The sequence below is a fragment of the Impatiens glandulifera genome, chromosome 6 (genome assembly GCF_907164915.1).
Source record: "Impatiens glandulifera chromosome 6, dImpGla2.1, whole genome shotgun sequence".
Taxonomy (NCBI): Eukaryota; Viridiplantae; Streptophyta; class Magnoliopsida; order Ericales; family Balsaminaceae; genus Impatiens; species Impatiens glandulifera.
The window spans coordinates 49,670,401-49,694,382 of NC_061867.1; the positions used below are offsets into that span (position 1 = coordinate 49,670,401).

General features: G+C 30.4%; 1 protein-coding gene across 1 annotated transcript; it reads left to right on the plus strand.

The window, feature by feature from the left end:
• Positions 1-4,789: 4,789 nt before the first annotated feature.
• On the plus strand, positions 4,790-8,893 carry LOC124943996 (sugar transporter ERD6-like 5). Its single transcript, XM_047484455.1, has 18 exons — positions 4,790-5,039; positions 5,196-5,258; positions 5,328-5,417; positions 5,511-5,570; positions 6,136-6,201; positions 6,286-6,351; positions 6,434-6,509; positions 6,601-6,665; positions 6,873-6,965; positions 7,053-7,133; positions 7,273-7,357; positions 7,436-7,479; positions 7,722-7,784; positions 7,874-7,933; positions 8,004-8,057; positions 8,129-8,188; positions 8,269-8,383; positions 8,686-8,893. The coding sequence occupies exons 1-18, from the start codon at positions 4,884-4,886 to the stop codon at positions 8,814-8,816; spliced, it is 1,428 nt and encodes a 475-aa protein (XP_047340411.1). The 5' UTR covers positions 4,790-4,883; the 3' UTR covers positions 8,817-8,893.
• The last annotated feature ends 15,089 nt before the right edge of the window (positions 8,894-23,982 follow it).

Consider the following 23,982-nt stretch of genomic DNA (forward strand, 5'->3'; position numbering starts at 1 on the left):
TTGCACATGATTGTGAAGACTAATTTTATAAACACGTAAGAACATTCCTTGTAATTTTTGAAATTATAAAACTCAATTTATGTATCATAAAGTTAAGGAATTTGTAAACGGGTCATATTGTTTTATATATATATATATATATTCTGAATTAATTTAGATGTAAAATTTAATTAGAGAAGTTAGTCTAGTGAAAAGATGAAACCAAACGATTATGGATGAGCCTCGTATCTCTCGACGGTACCTCGTATCTCTCGACGGTACCTCGTATCTCTCGACGGTACCTCGTATCTCTCGACGGTACGTGCTTCACTTGGAGTACCCATGATGTCAGTTGGAAAATAATACTACAAATCACATAAATCACATTATTACATTAGTAGAAAAAGGGGCATCTGTAACAAATATAAATCATATTATTGCACTAGTAAAAAAAGGAGCTTCGGTAACAAATATCAGTAACCACACTATAAGACCGTTATAGATAATAGATATCAAATATTAAATATAAAGACTCTAAAGAAAATCATTACTGATACCATAATTTTATCTTTGTTTTCCAATAAGAGTATTTGTAACGACTTTTCAAACCGTTGTTATTAAAACTACATTAATATCAATAACGCCTCTTTGAAAAACCATTATAGATACCCAATTTTTCTTTTCGTTTTCCACAATAGGGATATTTATAACGACTTTTCAAAGGGTCGTTATTAAAACTGCCTTAATATCAGTAACGACATTGTCATAGAACCGTTACTAATAGTCATTAAATGAGCATCTATAACAACTCACGACACACATAGCTGTTACTAATATTTCTTTAATTAACCCGAGAACCTTTCTTCTCTTTTTTTTCTTCCTCCCTTCGATATGCTGCCGACGCTTTCCTTGATTCTAACAATGTTCTTATGGGATTTCTTCAGTATTTATGATGATTTTATAACATTGTTCTTATAGAATTTCTCCAGCATTCATGATTTGATTATGTTTTCTCAAACTAGATTGATTTGCAACATCGATATGGGCACAATCTTCATTTTTATTACAATAAATGGCTCAGTTCTTAGAGCAAAGAACCATTTTTCTACTAGTAGACTTATAAACTAATAAAATGCTTCTTCTTTTTCTTTTCTAATTTATTAATGATGTTGAAATCTGCTACATGGTAAATATTGGGAAAAGGTAAGAGATGAATCTTATTGATAAATGTTCAAGATCTAAATTTTGTAGCAATATATATAGCTTATGGGAAGATATATATGATTTCTTAACGGGTTTTGGATTTGATGTTCTTATAGAGGAAAAGAATGATGTATGAAGTGGTGATTATAGATGGAAAGCTGATGTTCAAGCAAACAGGGAGCTTCTCGACACTAGTGAGCCCAAAGGGGCTAAATATATATTTGTCCTCTGTACATCTATGTCTCTTTATGTCGCTCAAAAGAAGAAAGGAAAATTTCAGCACTCTAGTTTCTTGGCCGGAGGAGCTGCATCTTCAATGGGTATGTATGATTGTCGTTGAGAATGGCCTCTTAAAGGTATTACATTTACAGAAACAAAGCAAAATCTGAATCTTGGTGTAACCCGGCAAAAACCCTTTGCATCAGTTTCTAAAAAAAATTCGAGGTTCGAGAATTTCAATATCAGTTTTTGTGTAAAGAATTTTATTTTAAAATAAAATATTATTTTTAAAAGATTACACTAATTCTCGGATAACTTTTGAAATTAATTGAAAAGTAATTAACTTTGAGATTTAATTTTAAATAATATGGGGATTTATGATAATCAAATCACAATTTGATTTTTAGAAAATACTGTAGTTTAAATTAATTAAACATAATTAATTTAAAAGATTATTTATTTTGAAATAGAGTCATCAATTGATTTTTGAAAATCAATAAAAGTTGGCATACGTATACAAACGTATTGACCATAGTTTTCTTTTAGTTCGTACCCGTTTTAAAAACGGTGTCTACTTATAAAGTTGGCTTTTGAAAACCGGTTTATAACGTTTGAGTTTTAACTGATTATTCTTCAGATCATAGTTATGCTTCTAGGTTTTAGCGTTATTTAAAATAATAAAACAATAATATTTAAAATGTTGGTACATGTTGCTGATAATAACTAGAGAGGTTTATACCTGAAGAACATCAATCATTTTAAAGGTGTTAGGGTTTAAAATAAATATCAAACATGCCTTAGTCAAAGTATGTTTTTTGGAAATAACCCAAAAATATTTTTAAAATATTTTCTAATTTTTCGGGATTTTCGGAAAATAGTTTGGGGTCCAAAATTACGAAAATAATTTTGAGTTTTGAAAAGTGGAACCAAATAGGCTTAAGATTGGAGTCCTAAACCTTGAGTTCGTTTTTATCAGTCGGGGCCTAGAGACCCTCGGTCTGGGTGCTAAGGACTCTCGGTCATTGGCTGAGATTAGCGGTCTGGGTGTATAAACCCTTCGGTCCTGGTTAGCATAGGGCTAAGTCCTTCGGTCGAGGTGTATAAACTTCACAGTCCTAGGTTAACTCTAGGCTAAGTCCCTCGATCCCGGGTTTAGGAATTCTCGGTCTTGGATCGATATTTCTCGATCCTAGGTTTGGGAATCCTCGGTCCTAAGTTTAGACCTCTCGGTCATAGGTTCTAAAATCCTCAGTCATAGTTTAGACCTCTCGGTCCTAGATGAAAATCTTCGGTCGAATTTCTCGATCCTAGCTCAAGAACATCGGTCGGACCCCTTAGTCTTGTTGAAATTCTCGGTCTTAGGTTCGAATTTCTTGGTCCTAGGTTTCAGTCCGGACTGAGGATCATCGGTCAGATCTCTCGGTCCTAGGCTAACAAGCCTCGGTCCTCAAAAACATCAAGGTTCACTTTTGTTAATTTATTTTTTTAGTTTGGATATTTTGATCCAAGGGTTTGGGTAGCTTCACAAAGCTCTCAGTAACATGTTGATCATCATCTCAAGATATCAATCAACATTGATGATGATTATTTTGTTCAAAACCATTTGTGATAAAAAAAAATGAGTTTATGATTTTAAATTTGTTTTAAAAGAAATGAGCTATTCAATAACTTCCTTATATCACATATACTTGATTAGTATTAAAACAAGAACACTAACTATTTGTTTTGACCAAATCAAGAATTTAAAATTTTCATTTTATTTTAAATTTTTTTATTTTGATAAAAAATGATCGTGATGGATCAAACATGATCCAAACAGTTGTCCAACATCATTACAATCATGTTGGGAAACTTTCTGACTATGATTCAACAAGATTAACCTAAGAACATCAAACCCGGTTTTTGGATTATAAAAATTCAAATTTGGGCTTTTGTTATTGAGATCGATTGATTGGTCTTAATATCCTATCTAGATAGTTTCTAAATGATCATATGATCAATATTCAACCAAAAACACACATAAATAGCAAGCATACAATCTTATGTAATTTGAAATATAAAAATTTCAAATTTAAACTGTAAATATGAATTAGAGGGTGATTGGATCATTACCAATGATTGAAGAACATTCTTTAGACCTTAAGGAAACTGTTGGAATGCTTAGTTCCAAGTTTTAAGGCCTTATCCAAAGTTTTCAAAAAAATCCAAAAGCTTGAAGTTTTAATGGCAGATTTTTGAAAATCGACGATTGAAAGGTGGAGAGTGGATCTATGGCTTTCAGATTGACTCATGGGATATATTTATACTATCTCTAGGTCGGTGGAGGCTCCAAGTGGGTTGAATCAGCCAAAAACCATTAATGGCGTTTTGGCTGTTTCTCCTCAAGTTGGCCGAAATAAGGATGAATCATCATATTCTGGTAGGAAAATGATCACCATCGTAGGGTAATTATTTCAAGCTTTAAATTAGCCAAAATTGTTGATTAACGGCTGAGTTCCAAGTTGGACAAATCGAAGACGGATCTTCATCCTTATCTTTGCGACGTCGCGATGATGAAGACGATCGGAGGCCAAAACGACGCCGTTTTGTGCGCGTCTGGCGTTCGCGGGGTGTTTAGTCAGTGTGCGGGCGTTCAGTGAGCTCCGTTTGCGATTCAACTAACAAAGCGTTTAACTGATCAGGTGCGGCGCGGGGCGTGTTCCCTTTGCTGTCACATCTTTGGAAATTATGTTAAAATTTTGGAAATGAATTTTTTTTAATCATTGTTTATTTAAAGTTGTCACGTCTTATTACCATGTTAACACTCTGAAAATTTTGCCGAGGTTAATCACAAGTATTTTTTAGGTATTTTTAAATAAGAAATAAAATATTTATTTTCTAAAATATAAAGAACTATTTATTTAAGGAAATTTGAGGAAATGACCCCACTGATAGGCCTAATAGCCAATAGTGGGGCATAAATTAAATATAGCTGGTGACCCTCTTTTTTTTAATGACAATTATATTCTTGCGTAACGCGAGTTGCGTGACGCAACCTGATTATTTATTTTTTTTTAATTTTTTTTCGTCTCGCGATTGCGTGACGCATCTGGGGCATTTTCGTTCAAAAAAAATTCATAATTAAATTTTTTTGAAAATTTAAAAAATAAAAAATTGCGTCGTGACGCAACTGGGGCATTTCGTCCAAAAATAGTAAAATGGGTCACCAACATTCTTTTTTTAACTCCACGTCTAAGACATTTTTTAGAGTCATCCCCTCAAATTTCCCATTTATTTATCAATTTTTTTTTTTTTACCGTTAGTCAAATGTTCATCATTTTCTGAAAAAAAGAAAATGAAACAAAAAAGACAAAAACATCATCAACGGGCTGTCTTCAACCACGTTAGGCTGATAGACCAGAGCACCGCTGTCTTGTTGTTCACTTTCTCACTCGGTCGCCGTCTCTCTCCGGTGAGTTCATTCGTACGTACAGATTGATAGAATGGAAAATAAAGAGAAATCTTTGCCTCTGCTTCCTGGAGACAGAGGGAAATACGATGTGGGTTTCTCTTCTTCTTCGTCTTCTTCATCCTCCATGGCTGTTCTGGTTCTTAGCACATCAGTTGCTGTTTCGGGTTCTTACGTCTTTGGTTCAGCAGTTAGTGCTTTATTCCGCAACCCTCTTTTTCCCCAACTAAGATTGAACTCTTGGAAAGAAAATAATCATAATTGCATTTTTTTACTATAAATTTGAAATGGGTTGTGATAGAATGTAAATTATGGTTCTTTTTAATCCTAATTTGTTTAAACTTAGGTTGGATTTTCATCACCAGCTCAAGATGGGATCATGAATGAGCTTGGCCTTTCTTTAGCTGAGGTCATTTCTCTTCTTTGCTAATTCCTTCATTTCTTAAATTTAATTCTCAATTTGAGTTTATGTTTTCAGTATTCATTTTTCGGATCAATAATGACCATTGGAGCTATGTTGGGAGCAGTCATGAGCGGAAGAATAGCTGATCTAATGGGAAGAAGAGGTGTAAGCTCTCTTGTTGTTCTTCTTGTCTGGTGAAGATGTGAGCAAAAACCATTCAAATCTTATCTTCATTTTTGTGTATTCACACCATTGCAGATCATGGGTTTTGCTGATATATTCTGCCTTACTGCTTGGCTTGCAATTTCTTTCTCAAAGGTTCTCCCACATTGATCAATTTGGAAACACTTTTTCGGTCTGGGTATGAGTTTAGATGAGAAATCGTATAGTTTTTTTTAAAACACCTTTTCTTTGTTAGGTATCTCGGCTCTAGATAACGTTTTGAGACACAAATGTATAAAATTATTTATGTTTTCTCATTCAAACAAGGATACAGATGCAAAAAAGTGTTTCCAAATGGGCAAATATCTACTATGTATATATTGCAGCATGTCACATATTTGATTTCCCATTTTCTTGGCTTCTCAAGCTTGTTTGATTTTGGGTGTTCGCTAGAAAACCAATATTTTTCAAAGCAAAATGTAAAAACTGGTTTATTTGGGTCAAATGATCACAATGTTTTTAGTATTTAGAATAATTTGATGGAAGAAGTGATCGATGATGGTTTAATCCAAATAAACCAAGCCCCTCGTAAACTTCCATCTCATCAAGATCATCAAACATTTCATAATTCTGGAATATTTCATAAAGAAAGAGATAATCAATCTTTTTACCATTCATGAAAACTTTCTCCTAATTATAATGATTTTACCATTCATGGAAGGATGCCTTGTGGCTATATCTTGGAAGATTTTGTCTTGGATATGGAGTTGGGCTTCTCTCCTATGTGGTAATTAGTTAAAAAGAACAAATATTTACTTTTTTTTTCTCTAGATTCAGAGTTTTTTAATTTGACAAGAGTGAAAGCATTTAGGTACCTGTATATATAGCAGAAATTACACCCAAAGATCTTCGCGGAGCTTTCACAGCAGTTAATCAGGTAAAAAACTAACTCAATCCAGCAACAGCATTCAGTCTTCAATGAAGATGTTATCTACAACTTAAAGTTTTGCAAACCGCAGTTAATGATATGTTGTGGCGTCTCGGTTTTGTATTTAATCGGAGCTGTAATAAACTGGCGAATCTTGTCTTTGATTGGTATAAATAATACTATCTTGAAAATGATTCTTTCTTACAATTATCTCAAGATGAGATATATGTATGATTTATGGAAGTTCTTTCTTTTCAGGGAGTGTTCCATGTGTATTACAACTTATTGGGCTATTCATTATTCCTGAATCGCCAAGATGGTTGGTGAGTTTGAATTTTTCTCGTTTTCTTCAATTAGGGTTTAGCCTGATTAGGTTTGGGATGATAATTTCAATGTTTTTTTCTCAGTTTCACCGGTGGTCCGGTAGTAATGTTTTGGGATGGTATTATGATTTGTTTATTAGAATAATGAACTTAACAATTTCAATCTTTTTTGAAATTTGTTTATACTAATGTTAATATATTATGCAGGCTATGAAGGGTCGATGGTCGGATTCTGAAGTGGCGTTACAGCGGTTGAGAGGAATGAATGCAAAGATTGATGATGAATTGGATGAAATTCGAGTAAGCATTATAATTTTATTTCAATCAAACCATTTTCAATCCTGAAAAAGAATGTTATAAGAAAGGGTTTGTGGTTTACAATTACAGGAGTATACGGAAAGTCTTCGACAGCTCTCGGAAGCTCGTCTGCACGATTTGTTCCAATGGACATACGCCCACTCGCTTATAGTGAGACTTCTTCGTTTTTTGTATTTTTGATTTTTGGAAAACTAGGGTTTATCCCCTGGATGAAGTTAGCACGACCCCCACTTCAGTTGGGGCGTTTTTAGTGGAAATCAAATCTGAAAAATTTGGAGGTTGCGTTTAGGTTGGTGTCGGGTTAATGGTGTTGCAACAGTTTGGAGGTGTTAATGGGATAGCTTATTATGCTAGCGCTATTTTTGTATCTGCAGGTTAGTAAAAAATATTTGCTTTAATTTGTGAAATTTTGAAATAGATGTATATTATTTATGAGACGGTTTCTTATCCAGGTTTCTCGAGTAGATTTGGGACAATGGCTATGGTTGTCGTTCAGGTTTTCGTATATTTTGATTTAAATATCAACGAAGAACATATGTAGCCCATTTCGAAACACTTTTTGGGTCTGGATCTATGCAGAAACCGTCAATATTTAAGTTTTGTTTCCAAACGTGAACTTATCTTACTTAGACAAAAAAAAGTGTTTTAAAATAAATTTATTTATGGTTCCTCGTCAGATGTAGGATTTGAAAGTGTTTTCAAATGGGACCATGACATGTTTGAATTTGTTTTGTGCAGGTTCCCATGACCCTGTTTGGTGTTCTGTTAATGGATAAATCTGGGAGAAAACCTCTTCTTATGGTCTGAAAAGGATGGGATTGTTGAATTCTCTTGTAGAAATCATGTCACAAAAAAAAAACTAAAAGTTTTATATAAGTTGTCTCTTTCAGGTTTCCGCGGCTGGAACATGCTTGGGTTGTCTTCTAGTTGCTGTATCCTTCTTCTTGCAGGTTGTCGTCTAAATTTACGTTTAAAACTTTCGTAAAAACCAAATGCAATGTACGTTCTCCTTGGGTGCAGGACATTGAAGTTTGGAAGGAGTTCACTCCATTTATGGCACTTATCGGAATATTGGTAAAACTCAATCTCATATGAAACTAGTGGACAAAAAGAAATGGTAGCGTTTCTAACTCCAATAAAAACAGGTATTTACGGGTTCATTTTCATTGGGGATGGGAGGAATTCCTTGGGTTATAATGTCGGAGGTGAGTTTTTACGACAAGGCGATAATTTTAAAAAAAAAAATTGAATTGCTGTTACAGAATATATATTTTTGGGGTTTCAGATCTTCCCAATTAACATGAAAGGTTTGGCTGGAAGCTTTGTGACCGTTGTTAATTGGTTGGGTTCATGGATTATTTCCTTTGCCTTTAACTTCCTAATGGATTGGAGCTCAGAAGGTAAAGTTTGAGAAAAAAGGTTAATGAGATTAAGTTTGAAGGGCAAAATCAAAATTGAAAATAAGTTTAGGGGTAAAAATATAAGTTATCTATAAGTGTTTCTCCTAATTTAAATACAACTGAAAAAAAAATAGATTATCTTTTATATAACAAATGAAGTAACAAAAACACTAATGATTCAAAGAAAATCTTATATCAAATGAAATAAAAAGAAAATCACTTTAATTTTGATGATTTTTAATTAAAATTTGAATTTGACATAATACCAGTTCCTTTGTGTTAATTATCCTGATAGTCATCAGGTACGTTTTTTGGTTTCTCGGTGATCTGCGCTGCGACAGTGTTGTTTGTCGCAAAATTGGTACCTGAGACTAAAGGAAGAACTCTCGAGGAGATTCAAGCATCAATGAACACATTCACACGCACATTATGAATAATGTTTTTGTTATCGTAGTTGTTATGTTTGTTTATATGTGATTGAAAGCTACCTAAATTAACATTTAGCATCGACCATTTCAGAAGTAGTAAGGAGTAAAGCATTTATGTCATATAAACTACCTAAATTAACATTTAGCATCGACCATTTCAGAAGTAGTAAGGAGTAAAGCATTTATGTCATATACAGCAAATATAACAGTTTTGAAAATAGTCAATTTTGATTCATTTTACTATTTAATAACTTATAATCAGATCCTTTGCAACTTGAAAATTTAAAATAGATTTTTCAAGTACTTCAATATTATTTAACGGAAAATAAAGAATCTCGATTCATGCAGTAACTTTTGAGTCCATTCAATTTGAATTGGTATTTTATCTATCATAATTATTGTGAAAAGACATCTACAAAAATAAAAGTCTTGGACAGTTTATTTGTGAAAATGTATGTATAGCCAAAAATGAGCCACACTTAAAATCGGGTTAGAACGTCAAGTTCTAATTGTTCAAGTTGACTCTGTAGTAATACGATCAACTAAGCCCTATTTGGCTACCCCAGGAGCAACAGTTCATGGCCATTATGGATAAATTATTTATGAAGGAGATACATTAGTTACATTTATATATGAAAAATCGAGATCCGGTGATATAACGCAGGGTCTTCCAAAGGTGGAACAGGTATTAAAAGTGCGTTCAATTGATTCAATATCAATGAATCTAGAAAAGAGGATTGAGGGTTGGAACGAACGTATAACAAGAATTCCTTGGGGATTCTTGATTAGTGTTGAGCTAACTATAGTGCAAAGTCGTATCTCTTTGGAAGATCCAAAGGGTTTATCGATCTCAGGGAGTGCAGATCCATAATAGGCATATAGAAATTATTGTACGTCAAATAACCTCAAAAGAAAAAAGATTTTGAACACCTCCACATGTAAACAATCTAAGTGTATTTGGAAACATTGGAATGGTCCAAATTCTTAATTTTGAGAGTATTTAAGATTAATAATTTTAATAAAAATTTTAATAAAAATTAAATTAATAAAATTTTATAATTCTCAATTTTATAATTTTTAGTTTTAAATTATAATTATAATTTTTATTTAAGTTTTCTAAACATAAATATATTATTATTATCATTTATAACCTGTTAAACCGATAATTATAAAAAAAAAATATTAAATGATATATATATATATATATATATATATATATATATATATATATATATAATTTAGTAATTTAGCGTTTCGAATTAATAATTTTTTAAAATTTAGGAAGTTAAATATAGAACCGATATTTTGTTTAGTTTAAGCAATTAATTTGGTACCTTAGGTGCTAAAGCTTCTTGGGACCCAATTATTAGCATGGGAGTAATTATTTTCTATGGGATGTTGATTCGTATTTATCAAGAGTGTGTTAGCTTTGATGTCTATTGTGATGTATTTATTTGTGAGCGAAATGTGTGGGGGGGTAAAATGGAGAAAATTTTGTACAAGTTTTTGTGTGATCAAATTCTTTTTTTAACCATGTTTTACTTTTAATAAAATTTTGCTCTCTAAATGGTGTGAGCAGATATGTGTAGGAGCAGATAGTATTTGGGCTAAACAATAAGTATGATCAAGATTGGTCGGGTTGGTTGTAATATTTGGGTTGTACTTTTGTCATGTGAAAATACTTTCGAAAATAATCGATATTTATCGTGGGTGATGGAGCCCAGTCTATTTTTGGATTGGTGTGGGGAAAATGTTTTGCTATAGAATTTTTAGTGCTTGATTTTATTGTCATCTGTAGAGATGTTACTGTCAATATCATGTTTATCCGTGTTTCGGTAGTTATGCCAGAAGGATTAATACAAGAGACGTTTTAGGGGTGTTGAAATCCTTACATGCGAGATTGTTGAAATGGGTGAGTTCCAAGAAGGTCAATTCAAATATGCGTGATGTTATGTGATGTGATGTGAATACATTTAATATTGGTCATTATACGTTATTTAATAAGGTCAACACATATAGTCTTTGTTAAGACTTGTTATGCGACTCAAAGGTTCCTATTAATATCTCGCTATTTGGTTGGAGTGTTATTCATGGAGATATCTTAATTGATGATAGATTTAAGCATAAGAGTTTTATGATAACGAGTCAATGTTGTTAAAAACTAAAGTAATAATAATAAATGTGTCTTTTTGCTATTTAAGAGTCTCTTGGAATTATCTCTAGTAAATGAAACTCTTCAAGTCTTTTATTTAAATTTCTAAGTTTTGTTTACTTTATATAAGTTGTAATCGTGTCCTTATTTTCAAAAAGTTCAATAGAAAGAATTTCATTCAAGTTTGTTTCTCTATAAAGTCATTATTCACTTTTCTAATAAGCTTTTTCACGGTTCGATCATCGAAGTCCTATTTGTGATTTCATTATATGGTATTAGAGTTTTGGTTACATTCGTGAAGAAGGTATCGTTGTTATTCGATATGAAAAGTGGTGGTCGTGTAGTTGGACTTAGTTTAGAGTAAATTAGTCAAACTACCGGATGTGGAAGACGTGTATGGAATCGTACCTGGTCGGGGAAGACTTGTGGGACATCTTCATAGACGACGATAATGTAGCTCATGAGGATGTTGCTGAAAATGCGGAAGCATCGAAGAAGTGGAAGAAACTCAACGCAAATGCAGAATTTGTATTAAAGAGATTATCTCCCACAATCTATTCGAGCACATCATCAGATGTGAATCTGCTCGTTAGATCTAAGAAACGCTTGATCGTCTTTTCAACAAGAAAAACAAGAATCATATTTAGATGCTTGAAAATGAGTTGGAAGCCGCAAAACAAATCGGAACTGTCTCAGAGTTCTTTCTTAAGGTAAAGAACATATGCTTAGAAATTTATTTACTAAACCTAGATGAGAAAATTTTAGAGGCTCGAACGAAGAGGTATATTGTTTGAGGACTTCGACCCGAGAATATGACATTCATCACCTCGATTCAAGGCTGGGCTCAATAACCTTCACTCGAGGAGTTCGAAAATCTCTTGCCATCTCATGAGTCGTTGGTCACACAAATGGTTGGAACGAGTATAAAGGAGGGGTCGAAAAGTGCGTTGTTCTTAAAGAAATCGAGCTGGAAAAATGGATTGTCGAAGAATAAAGAAACATGTCAGGATTTTTCAAATATTCCTAAAAATCCCCTTAAATGCTTCAGGTGCGACAAGACTGGACACTTCAAGAGAAATTGTCGAGTAAATTTGGATAGAAATTTTCTAGTTCAAATTCGAAGAAAAGTCTAACAAGCGTGTTGAGGAGGACTGGGACAAAGTTTTTCATGTCAATGTGATGATTTCAAAGGAAAAGCAAACATAGACGCCTCATGGTAAACATGAGATCAGTCAAAGGTGGATCGTTGATTTAGGGTGCGGATATCATGTTATTGGAGATGATTTTGTGTTCTCGTCAAATTTAATTCATAATGGAGGAGGTGACATTGTCACGGCAGATAACTCGGTTCATGAAGTTAAAAAGGAAGATCGATTGTCATTAATAGTGGCAAGGAAGAACCTATTACTCTGAAGAATGTCTACCATGTTCCAAGAATTCATAAAAACCTTTTCTCGGTAGTAAATGTTGTAGACGCTAGAAATGTTGTGTTGTTTGGTCCACATTATGTGAAGATTTTAAGGAACGTGAAAGAAATCAAGACGAATATGGTTCACACTAGAACTCGGGTAAATGATCTCTTTGTCCTTTCAATATTAAATTCGTACATCGAAAAGGTGAACGAAAAAAACACTTTCTTTATTTGGAATGCAAGGCTTGGGCATCTCAATATGACTAAGCTTAGTGTTATGTCTCGAAAGAAACTTGTCGAACGTCTACCTGAAGATCTCATGATCTAGGAGAGTAGTGTGTGTGAAGGATGTCAATATAAGAAGGCTCGTCGACTTCCATTCGACAACTCTATATCTAAAAGCAAGGATCATAGTGACTTGATGGGACCAACCTGTACTCCCTCATACTCGAGAAGTAAATATATGTTGATGTTTGTAGATGAGTTTTCCCAGTTCACTTGGGTGTACTTCGTGAAAGAGAAGTCTGATGTGTTCTCTAAATTTCTCGAGTTCAAAGAAAAGGTAGAAGGAGAATAAGATAGGAAAACTTGAGTATTGTGGATAGACAATGTTGAGAAATTTTACTCAAAAGAGTTTGAATTGTTTTGTAGGAAAAATTGCATTAAAAAGAACTTTCATGTCCAGAGACCCCATAACATAATGGGATTGCTGAAAGGAAAATTCGACACCTTATAGAGACTTGTAAGTCGTGGTTGCATATGAAGAATATAACAAAGTAGTTATGGGTGGAAGGCATGAGTTGTGTTGCCCATGTCATCAATCGAGTTCCACTTAGCTCAAATAAGTTCAAATCTCCATTCGAGATGTTTAATGGTTTTAAGCCAAGTGTTAAGTATTTTCATGTTTTGGGATTTACTAATTATGTCCATATTCCAAACTCGAGAATGTGCAAATTGGATAAAAAGGCAATCAAGTGCGTGTTCATCGGCTAGGACGAGAGAAGAAAATGGTGGCGGTGTATAGATCCATCAACCCACAAATGCAATGTGTTGAGAGATGTGGTTTTCAACAAAATCTCTTCGTACTACATCAAGGATGTTGAGGAAATAGTTCAGACTAACATTCACATACCCACGTCTACGGAAAGCTCCTTTAGTAGTGATAATAGTGACATGGGGAACCCTGACTTAGCTCAAGATACTTCAGTCGATGAAAAAGCTGAAAGTGAAAGTTTACCAGGAAGACCACATCAGGAAGAATCTCGTCAACAATAGGATGGGGAATCTCAACCAAAAAGGAACATTGTAAGGCCATATCGATTTAGGGATGATAATTTTGTAACAACTTTCTCTTGTTTCTTGGCAAGCGCAATAGACGAATAGGAACCCGCTTCTTATATTGAAGCAAAAAATGTCAATGAATGGCCGACAACAATGGAGGAGGAAATGCACGCTCTCAAGAAGAATGAGACATGGGACGTCGTTCTGAAGCCTCCTAGTACTCAAGTAGTCACATGTAAGTGGGTGTATTGAATCAAGCAAAAGGCTGATTAAAGCATATATCGATACAAAGCTAGATTGGTCACTCGAATATTCTCGTAGAAGTATGGAGAAGATTACGATGAGACATCTAGTCTAGTTGCGAACATGACGTCAATTCGCAATATGTTGGCTTTAGCAGCAAGTTCTCGATAGAAGTTGTGGCAATTGGACGTCAAGAATGCATTTCTCTACAGAGAACTTGATCACCCAATTTATATGAAACAACCACCTGGATTCGAGAAGAATGATGGTCACCAGTTAATTTGTAGACTTAAGAATGCACCATATGGATTAAAGCAAGCCCCGCGTGCTTGGTATGGAAAGATTGCAGAATATCTTCAATTATGCGGGTACAAAGCTTCAGAATCCGACTCAAGTCTATTTATAAAGAAGCATCAATGGTAGATGGTGGTGGTACTTCTATATGTGGATAAAATAATCTTGACGGGCAATAACTATGATGAAGTTGCTCGGTTACAAGATGAGCTCTCACTTCTCTTTGAGATGAAGAAGCTTGTTGAACTTGGAACTTTCCTTGGTTTACAAATCGAAAATTTCGGGAAATGTTTGTTTTTATCGTAGATCAACTACGCAAAGAAGTTGGTAGATAAATTTTCTATGATAGATGGAAAAAAAAAATTATACACCTCTCGACATAAATCCCAGACTCAATCGAGACGAAGGAACATGTCTACCAGATCTTTGTCTATATCGTGCTCTTGTGGGAAGTCTGATTTATATGACTATAACAAAGTCTGGCATTGCTTATGCAGTTGGAGTGGTAAGTCGATACATGTAGGAGCCAAGGAAACCACACCTCGAGGAAACGAAGAAAATTCTGAAGTATATTAGCACCTTACTAGATATAGGTCTACTCTACGAGAAAGATGCAAAATTTGTCTTGCAAGAATTTTTGGATGCTGACTTTGCTAGAGATCGAGACGATTGAAGGTCCACATCTTGGTTTGTTTTTCTTTGTGAAAACACTAGCATATCTTGGAATACCAGTAATCAAGGATCGGTATCCTTGTCTACGACAGAAACATGATACAAAGCATCAGCTCACGCACACAGAAGTGCTTATGACTTCGTAGACTCTTGGAGGATCTTCATGTCAAGTTTGATTAGTCGGTTCCTATCCATGGAGATAATTTGAGTGCTATTAAATTGACTTCCCGTGTTTCATGTGAGGACAAAACACATTGAGTTTGGAGCATCACTTTATTCGTGAAAAAATACTAGAGAGAATCATTGAGATGGTTGCAATAAGGAGTGAAGACAATGTTGTTGATATCTTCACAAAAGCATTTTCTAAATGGTCTTTCAAAGATCTACGATCTAAGTTGGGACTAGTTCATCGGACATCACTTTAAGGGGGAGTGTTAGAAACTAAAGTAATAATAATAATAATAAATGTGTCTTTTTGTTATTCAAGAGTCTCTTGGAATTATCTCTAGTAAATGAGATTCTTCAAGTCTCTTATTTAAATGTTTAAGTTGTGCTTAACTTTATATAAGTTGTAATTGTGTCCTTATTTTCAAAAAGTTCAATAGAAAATTTTCATTCAAGTTTGTTTCTCTCTAAAGTCTTTATTCACTTTTCTAATAAGTCTTTTCACGGTTCGATCATCGAAGTCTTGTTTGTGATTTCATTACAAATGTCGTATGTGTTATAAGTAGGAGTAGTCAGCTTCGCACATTCTCTTACATTGTGAGTCCGACAGTTATTGGGAGGTTTGAGTGGAGACAATCAAATTAGTTGGTCTAAATCAATTGAATTTTATCTCATTGTTTTTTGTTGGATTATTTGGATGAGAATAGATCCGGAGAACTTTCGATAATTATAGACGATCGATGAAGTCTATTCACAACGCAATCATTATAACGCTATCTGAAGTGAGATCCGATCAAAATATGAAATCGGCGAGAGATATCATGTTCTCTTTAAAGATCTCGTACTCGGTGATTTTGTATTTTTTGTTCTTAGTTAAATTTCTTTATTTTTGTTCAATCATTTCTCTTATCATGCGTTTGTCGTTGTGCGTTAAAGATATTTTTGTATTCATGCACCGTTTAAAAAAAATACATAATCAAACACGATTGGACAAGTAACATTTAAAATATTCATAAATTTGCTTTTACTTGTAATCATATCATGGAGCATGCCAGAACTAAGTGTTCCTTCTTTCTCAACTTTGAATTCAATAAGCTTTTAAAAATGGTTTCTTAAACTTATGAATTTATTATATAAATGCATCTTCACAGAATTTGTGATTATTTCAGTAAGGTACACACACATTGAAAACAAAATAGAAGCTGAAAAGACTAATGAAAAGTTAATTATATGTTCTAGATTATATTTAATCAAAGTTATGATCTTGTCTCTATCCATAGCCTTTTCATGTGTACTAAATCACCTTGTGCAATTGTATGGCAGTTTTTGGAAGGCAAATAGTAATGCCTAATTGATTTTATTCCTACTTTGAACTTAGAAAGATGCCTCTTGTATGGTGTGAAGTGTTAATTTGATTTTTTTCAAATTTTTTCACGATTCTACTCTATGTATTGATGATTCATTCGTCAAATTCACGAAGTTCCGGTCATACTTATGAAATATTGTGAACCAGATCAATTTTTTGGATAAATTTAAATTTTCCATTGATAATTATATTCACTGATTAGATATATCATATATTTGGGTTCGTTTATCCAGCAATATAAGTTGAATAATTTATATTCGACATATTTTTAAATAATTTTAAAACAACATTAAGAAAAATTAAGTAAAAAAACTTTATTATAATAATCATTTAAAACAAATTTATTTATTAAACAAAAATATAAAATTAAATTAGTATATTTGTACAAAATTGAAAATCATAAAAATAATTAATATATTACATAGAGAAAGAGAAGTGATATGGGAGGAAAATTGGGGAGGGAATAAGAGGGTGAATGATGTGTATCATATTAATTGCTGGAAAAAAGAAAAAAAAAGTATAAGAAGAGAGAGTAAAAAGATAAAATTTATTATTTTTTCAGTCAATCAAATTGTGTGTGGCGTTATTTCTTTTCATTCTCTTTTCCAAATTCATTCCCCCAATTATTTCATTATTACAAATGAGGTTTAGATTGGTATTATTTGAATAAATCTTATATTTGACTCTATTATGTCATTTATATTCAATCAATATTTTACATTCGATTATATTAGGGATGTCTATCGATTCGGTTTACGGGTTATTCGAGTTCCTCGGTCGGGTTTTCGAATTTATTTTTCTTAACCAATTTGAAAATTTAACCGAATTTGATTTTTTAATATATTATATAATAAATTATATATAATTATTTAATTATATGTAATCAATTATATAATATATAATAAAAATATATTATTAAAATAAATAATAAAAAATCAATTCGATTTTCGGTAAACATAACTTGAAAATCAAATCGAAAATCGTATTTAAATTCGAACAAATTAGTTTATAATTCAAAATCCAAAAATGAAATTCGAAATCCGAAAATAAAATTCGAATTCGGTTTATTCAAATTCGATAAATTCGAATTTAGTCGGATATTCCGTTTATACCAAATATTGAACATCCTTAAACTTTATAATCAAATAATCATATGTTTTTCGGTAAGAATTTAGTGGTTATGTCAATTAAGTTGGTCGAATTGATTTAAATGTTCAACTCTATATCAAATATATGTACTCTATTATCATATCTTTTAATGAATGATTTTGTTTTATCATAGTTTATTTAATTTATTTTGTATCAATATAATGTATATATAATTTCTTTACATCTGTGTCACTAATTCAAATTTATTCTTGCGAGTGGATATGAATTAGAGTGTTCTTGCTATAATTGTTTGTAATTAAGTATATATATTTTTTGGATATCTTTGGACTGCCACTAAACTTGTAAAATTATAACTGTTTTTATAATGTATGATCTATAGGAATATTTGTCCTCATGTATGCATTCTGCAAAAATAAAATATATTGAGATAAAAAAATTACTAATCACAAGTGACTTATCAAAATTATTTTAGTAATGTTTTGGTGTGAGTTTTAAATTGAGACATCAATTTCTTATAGAAGAACGTTTTTCATTTTACAGCATTATAGGATAATTGATGTGAGAACAATAATTTTATTAAAAAATAGGTAAAATTAATTTCAAACTTATTTATTTATTTTAAAATTAAAAAGCTAACACGATATTATTTCCCACTAAAAATATTTTAAGTTGAAATGATGGATTATGATGGTAAGTTCGTTGTTAGTTTCTTAAATTAAAATAATAATTAGTTTAAAATATATGTTACTAAATAGTGGGAAAAAAAATTAAAAAATTTACTGTTTTTAGATAAACTCTTTAAAATAAAGATATAAAGTGAAATAGAAGAAAAATGAATGAAAAGAGAGATAATGAGATATAATTAAAATTTATTTATTTATCTAAATTTAAGGTGATATTTAAATATATATTCTAGATTGTTTTTATTTCAATTTTGAATTTGTGTTACATTTTGTTTTGATTGATAAGTTATTGTTCACAAATAAGTTAGAGTTTAAATAACCTGACAAAATAAGTTACAAATAAATTAAATCAAATATATTTAATAAATTTTTTATTCCTAATTTTTTTATTTGAATAAACTGAATCTTATTAACCCACATAAACAATTAATCAATAAATTAAATGAATGAATCTAATCCTCTAATCATTCTAGCAAAAAAAAATTAACTCAAATGGATATTGACCCTTTGATTTTCTTATGTGTCTTTAATTAAAATACTTAATTAGAGACATTCTGTCTTTGTATTTGGAAGCAAACCCAACTAAAAAGAAGTTGGTTGCTTAATAGATATGATATGTTTGGTTAATTAAGTTAAGGAGCCTAAAAGAACATACATATACATATTGATGTGTCTAAATGAACAAAAGTCACATATTTGATTTTCATGTGATAATTGAATTAAATATTTTATTTTGATAATCAATTTCTTGTTATTGTGAACAGAGCTAACAATTATATTTAAATCTAAATGGATAATAGGCACGGTGATCAACACTCTTATTCGTGGTATTGAGTGCAAATCGTGGTTTTCATTGATTTTACGAAAAACCAACTTTGTACAATTGTCGCTCAAATACTAAATACTAAATATATGCTCTAGGATTTGTATTTGAATTTGGGTATAATCTAATATAATAAAATCTATAATCTCTACTAAATAATGTAATAGATTAATAAAGATAAAAATAACTCTACATTGTAATATATTGACTCTTAAACATAACAATATTTAATACATTTTTATTACAATATTATAATAAATATATATACAATAAGTTATATTTATTAAAAAAAGCTAAATATATACATTCATATGTCACTCTATTTTTCATTATTATCTTGATATAAAAAAACAAAAACAAAAACAAAATCTCACACACCACCGCCCGATAATACCTCCACACATGCAAGTCCTAAACCACCCCTAGTTCATGACACCTTCGAAATCCCTCACCCGTCCGCCTCCGATCACCGGAAACCTCCGCCCTTCTCCGGCTAGAATCTCCTCCCCTATTTCTTCCATCTCTTCTTCCTCCTCTATTGAGTTCTCCTTTTGCACCATCTGCAACCTCAGCCTACCATTTTCACGGGAAGCCCTTAAAATCTCCGGTCGTTCGATCCTAAACTCTAAGATTTCAAGTCTCCCGTTTTTCCTCATCGACCGGAGGATAGAATTCGGCTTACCATCATCATTCAACGAAGAAATCAGAGGTGGGTATATCCTTTCCTTCCTCTTTTCCCTCATCAATTTCTTCCTAGCACTGAAATTACTCCTTTCCGAGACAAAATAACCATCGCCGTCAGTTATCTGATCAATTTCAATACCTTCAACCCTTCTCTCGTCGGAGCTTTCAAACCCTAAACTCTCTGTAACACATGACATCCCATCTACGCGGTCTCCGACTTCATAAAGAAAATCAATTCCTCCCCGATTTCTTTTCTCCGGCGGCGGTTGAGGTGGTCGGATGGCGGCGGACTCGAGAATATAAAGGGGGAAGTGAGAATCTGTGATGGGGTTGGCGACGATTAGGCTTAGACCTCCGGCGGGGGAGAGGAAGTTGTGGCGGCGGATGACGGCAGGAGATGTATGAATATTGTCGTCTTTTGAGTTGAGGAATAAGGATAAGAAAGAATGTAACCTTTTAATGCACCAAATTATCATGTTTTTATTTATTGAATAGTAAGTGATGGGAGTGATCTCATATATATAGTAACAATTTAAATACTTTAATAAAAACTGTCATTATGTTTAAATCATTTGTATCTAGGCTCAATATATATAGATTTACATTATTTATATGTTCTTTTAAAGCAGTTATTTGTATTTTCTTTTTATTATACTTATACAGAGCCGGCTGCGAAGTTTGGGCTACCCTAGCCTCGGTAGAAAAAGTTCAATATATTTTTTGTCGATAAAAAAAATTCGTTTTGGGTGAGACTTAAACCCATGACCACATTAAAACTTTAAATGTATAGCTTGAACCACCGAGCTACTACCATTTATATTTAAAATTGCAATAAATATATCTAAATATTTTGATATTTTTAACAAATAGGCCGGCCCTACACTTATATATCCAATAAATTATAGATTATTTTCATTTCGCACTACATATATTTAAAAATATTTGATTTTTCAGATATAAGACTTGATACATAATTTGGACCCAATAAAAATCGATATCTTAGAATCTCATATATATAATATATTCAAATATGGGAATAAAATCCCCACTCAAAAATAGTATTAGGTAAAATTTTAATTATTTGTGTTGTAATTAATTTAAGATAATGTAAAAGATGAATTATTTGATATATATATATAATTTGATATCTAAAACAAATGTTTAATAGGGTTTCATTTTTTTTAAATCTTATTTTTTTTAATAACTTGTTTGAATTTCATATAATTTACTATTAAATGAGAGATACTTATTCAAATTATTAATATTTTGTGTCACTAGGTTAGTTTTATTTTTTTATACAAGTGAATTACAATAATTTTCGAAAATAAGTTATCAAGTATAAATAACCTTATATTTTAAGTTTAACGAATAAAATAAATAATTGAAAATAAAAAATAAAAAAAACTAGACAAAATAAACTGTAAATGGGTAAAATTAGACTAGTCCATAGTGTAACATAGTTTTCTAAAGTAATTAAACAATAAACATTGTTTTATTTTTCAAATAATTAAATATAAATTAACATTTAAACAAAAACTTGTTTTCCTATCACTTAAGGAAACCTAGAAACCTGCTACGTAGTATAGGAAGAGAATAGATTTGTTTATTAAGAAACAGTTATTTTCATTTATAGCCATTCTATTCGGTTTGATTTAATTATATTATAAATATTTTATTCAGATACATACATTTAGTTAGTCAAACATTTCAACAATAAATTGTCAGTCTTATCTAATCGATTAAACTAGTAAATTTCATTTTTATCCTCTCTTTTTTTTTATATATCTTTAAGCAAAAGAGGTGAAACATATGAATTATATCCGAAAATAGTTGAGTTGGCCGACCCGATCCAACATAACTTCCGACTCAAACACACCATAACCCGACCCGACCCAAGAACAAAGTCTAAATTCTCATGATTTTATTTTATTTTATTTTACAAATTTAGCTCTTAGTCACAAATTCTATAATTTTACTATATTAATTAAATTACATGATTGTTTTATATATATTATTAATTTTTAAATATTTAATAATAAATTTAATTAAAATTATTTTATAACTTTCATTATTATTATTAATTTATAAATAAATAAAAATAAATTAAATTTTATAAAATTGGAATTACATTTAGTAAGATTGATTTATTTTAATGTTATTAATATATTTGTTTAATGTAAAAAAAAATTACATAACCTACAAATAAATAAAAATAGGATTTAAATGGTTGGATATAGAGATAGAAATTATGGGCACATTGAGTGCAGCAATCTTATCACGTCCCATTAAACTCTAAAAGAAACCAGTAATGTATTAAAATTGTTAATACTAAATTGATAAATAATTATTTTAAACAATACTAAATTAATAAATATAAACAAAAATTTACAAAAGGTTTTTCATAAAATTGAATTATATTAATTTAATTTAAAAATTTTTAATATATATTATTAATTTAAAAAATAATATTGAGCTGAAAAAAAATATATATATTCATTCAATAATGAAAAATGCAGTAACTACCATATATCATCACCTCAATTATCAAGATTATTTAGTTACTAATATTTTGTTTTGAATTTTAAATTTAGTAATATTAAAAAAATAATTTAAACAAAACAGAAAAATGATATTCTTGTAAAATATTATAATATTAGAAAAATATTTCTTAATAAATTTTCTCATAGCTTTGGAAGAAAAAGTTTGCTGAGATTTTTTTACTTGGCACAGAAATAAAGTTACCTTAGCCATTTTCCGTACTTCTCTTTCTAAAGCTCAACAAGCTTAAGATTGAGATAAACTTTAGATGTATTGTCCGGACATTATTAAATATTTGTTTTAATTAAATTTATTAAAATTTCATTAATTATTAAATTTTATTTTAATTAAGTTAATAATCTGAATTTATTAAATTTTTAATTATTTAAACTTAAATTTATTTAATAATTAATATGCAATAGTACTTCTACAATACTGTTATTCTTTATTCATTGTGGAATATCAAATTTATTATTATAAGAGAGTATTTAGTTTGTAAAATAAGAATTTGATAATAACCAATTATTATTTAAGTAGGGTTGATATTTTTTTTATTTAAGTAAACTAATTATTAAACCAAACATATAAAATTTAAGAAAGTCAATTCATATTAGTTAATTAGAGTAGTTATTTATTTATTTGTTAAAATAACTCATTTTTTTAAATATAAATTAATTAGATTTTTTTATTCCCACTTAAAACATAAAGTGGATGTGAGGACACTTGGTGTATCAAGAAGATTTTCATTTATTTCATTTTTTATTTAAATATTTATTCTTTTTATGACAAATTTGTTTAATTTTTTTTATTATTTGTATTAAATAAAGATTGAGTTTATTCTATGTCATATTAGACTTATTAATAAATTATCATTAACATTTTTTTTTAAATGTTTGTGTTAGAACTGTCTCCACATAATTTAGAAGATATTTATTAGACAAAAATTGATATAACCTTAAATATGTGTGGGTTTTGGTCAATATTTTGTGGTTTTAAAAAGATGTGTTCATATAATTTTGAAATATAAATATTTTAAATATATCTAACAATAAAGAATACCCAAATCATATAATAATATATTTTAACAAGACACTAGCACGTACAAGTGTAATATTGCGTTTCTGGCACGACGTGTATATTCCTATCTCTAGTTTGAATATATAATGTATAACTTAATTTAAATTAAATTATTCAATACTTATTTTAATTAAATTTAGTTATTATTATTTTTTAATTATTTTAATTTCATTTTAGTTAAGTTAAAAGAATCTAATTTGTTATTATTTAGATACTTTTTAAAATACTTTGAGAATAATAATTAAAAAATATTATTTATGAATAAAAATAAATATTAGAGATATAAATATTTTAAAAATAAATTTAGGGTATTTAATTTGATAATTAATCAATAATTTAAATTATTTAATTGATATAAAATGATATGATTGGCTAGTAAGTTACTTGATATTAAAACAAATAACTGAATTAACAAGTAATTATGGTTTACTTTAATAGATTATAATTGAATTGACAAATAATTATAATAAAAATATATTAAAAAACATTTTAAAATATTATAAATTAATCAAATTACTTATTTTAAGTTTATTTTTCTTTAAAAAAATCAATAGTAAATTGTCAGTCCTATCTCATCATTTAAAGCCAATAAATATCAAGATAAATTCCATTTTTATCCTTTTCTTCTTATATTTTTAATGAAAAGAATGAAGCGTTTGGGTTTATGAGTTA

Excerpts from the sequence above, each read along its gene's own strand:
- LOC124943996 (XM_047484455.1), top strand. The coding sequence starts at position 4,884 with ATGGAAAATAAAGAGAAATCTTTGCCTCTGCTTCCTGGAGACAGAGGG. Across the intron at positions 6,352-6,433 it reads CTTTCACAGCAGTTAATCAG|TTAATGATATGTTGTGGCGT; the intron begins GTAAAAAACTAA and ends TGCAAACCGCAG. Across the intron at positions 7,480-7,721 it reads TGGCTATGGTTGTCGTTCAG|GTTCCCATGACCCTGTTTGG; the intron begins GTTTTCGTATAT and ends TGTTTTGTGCAG.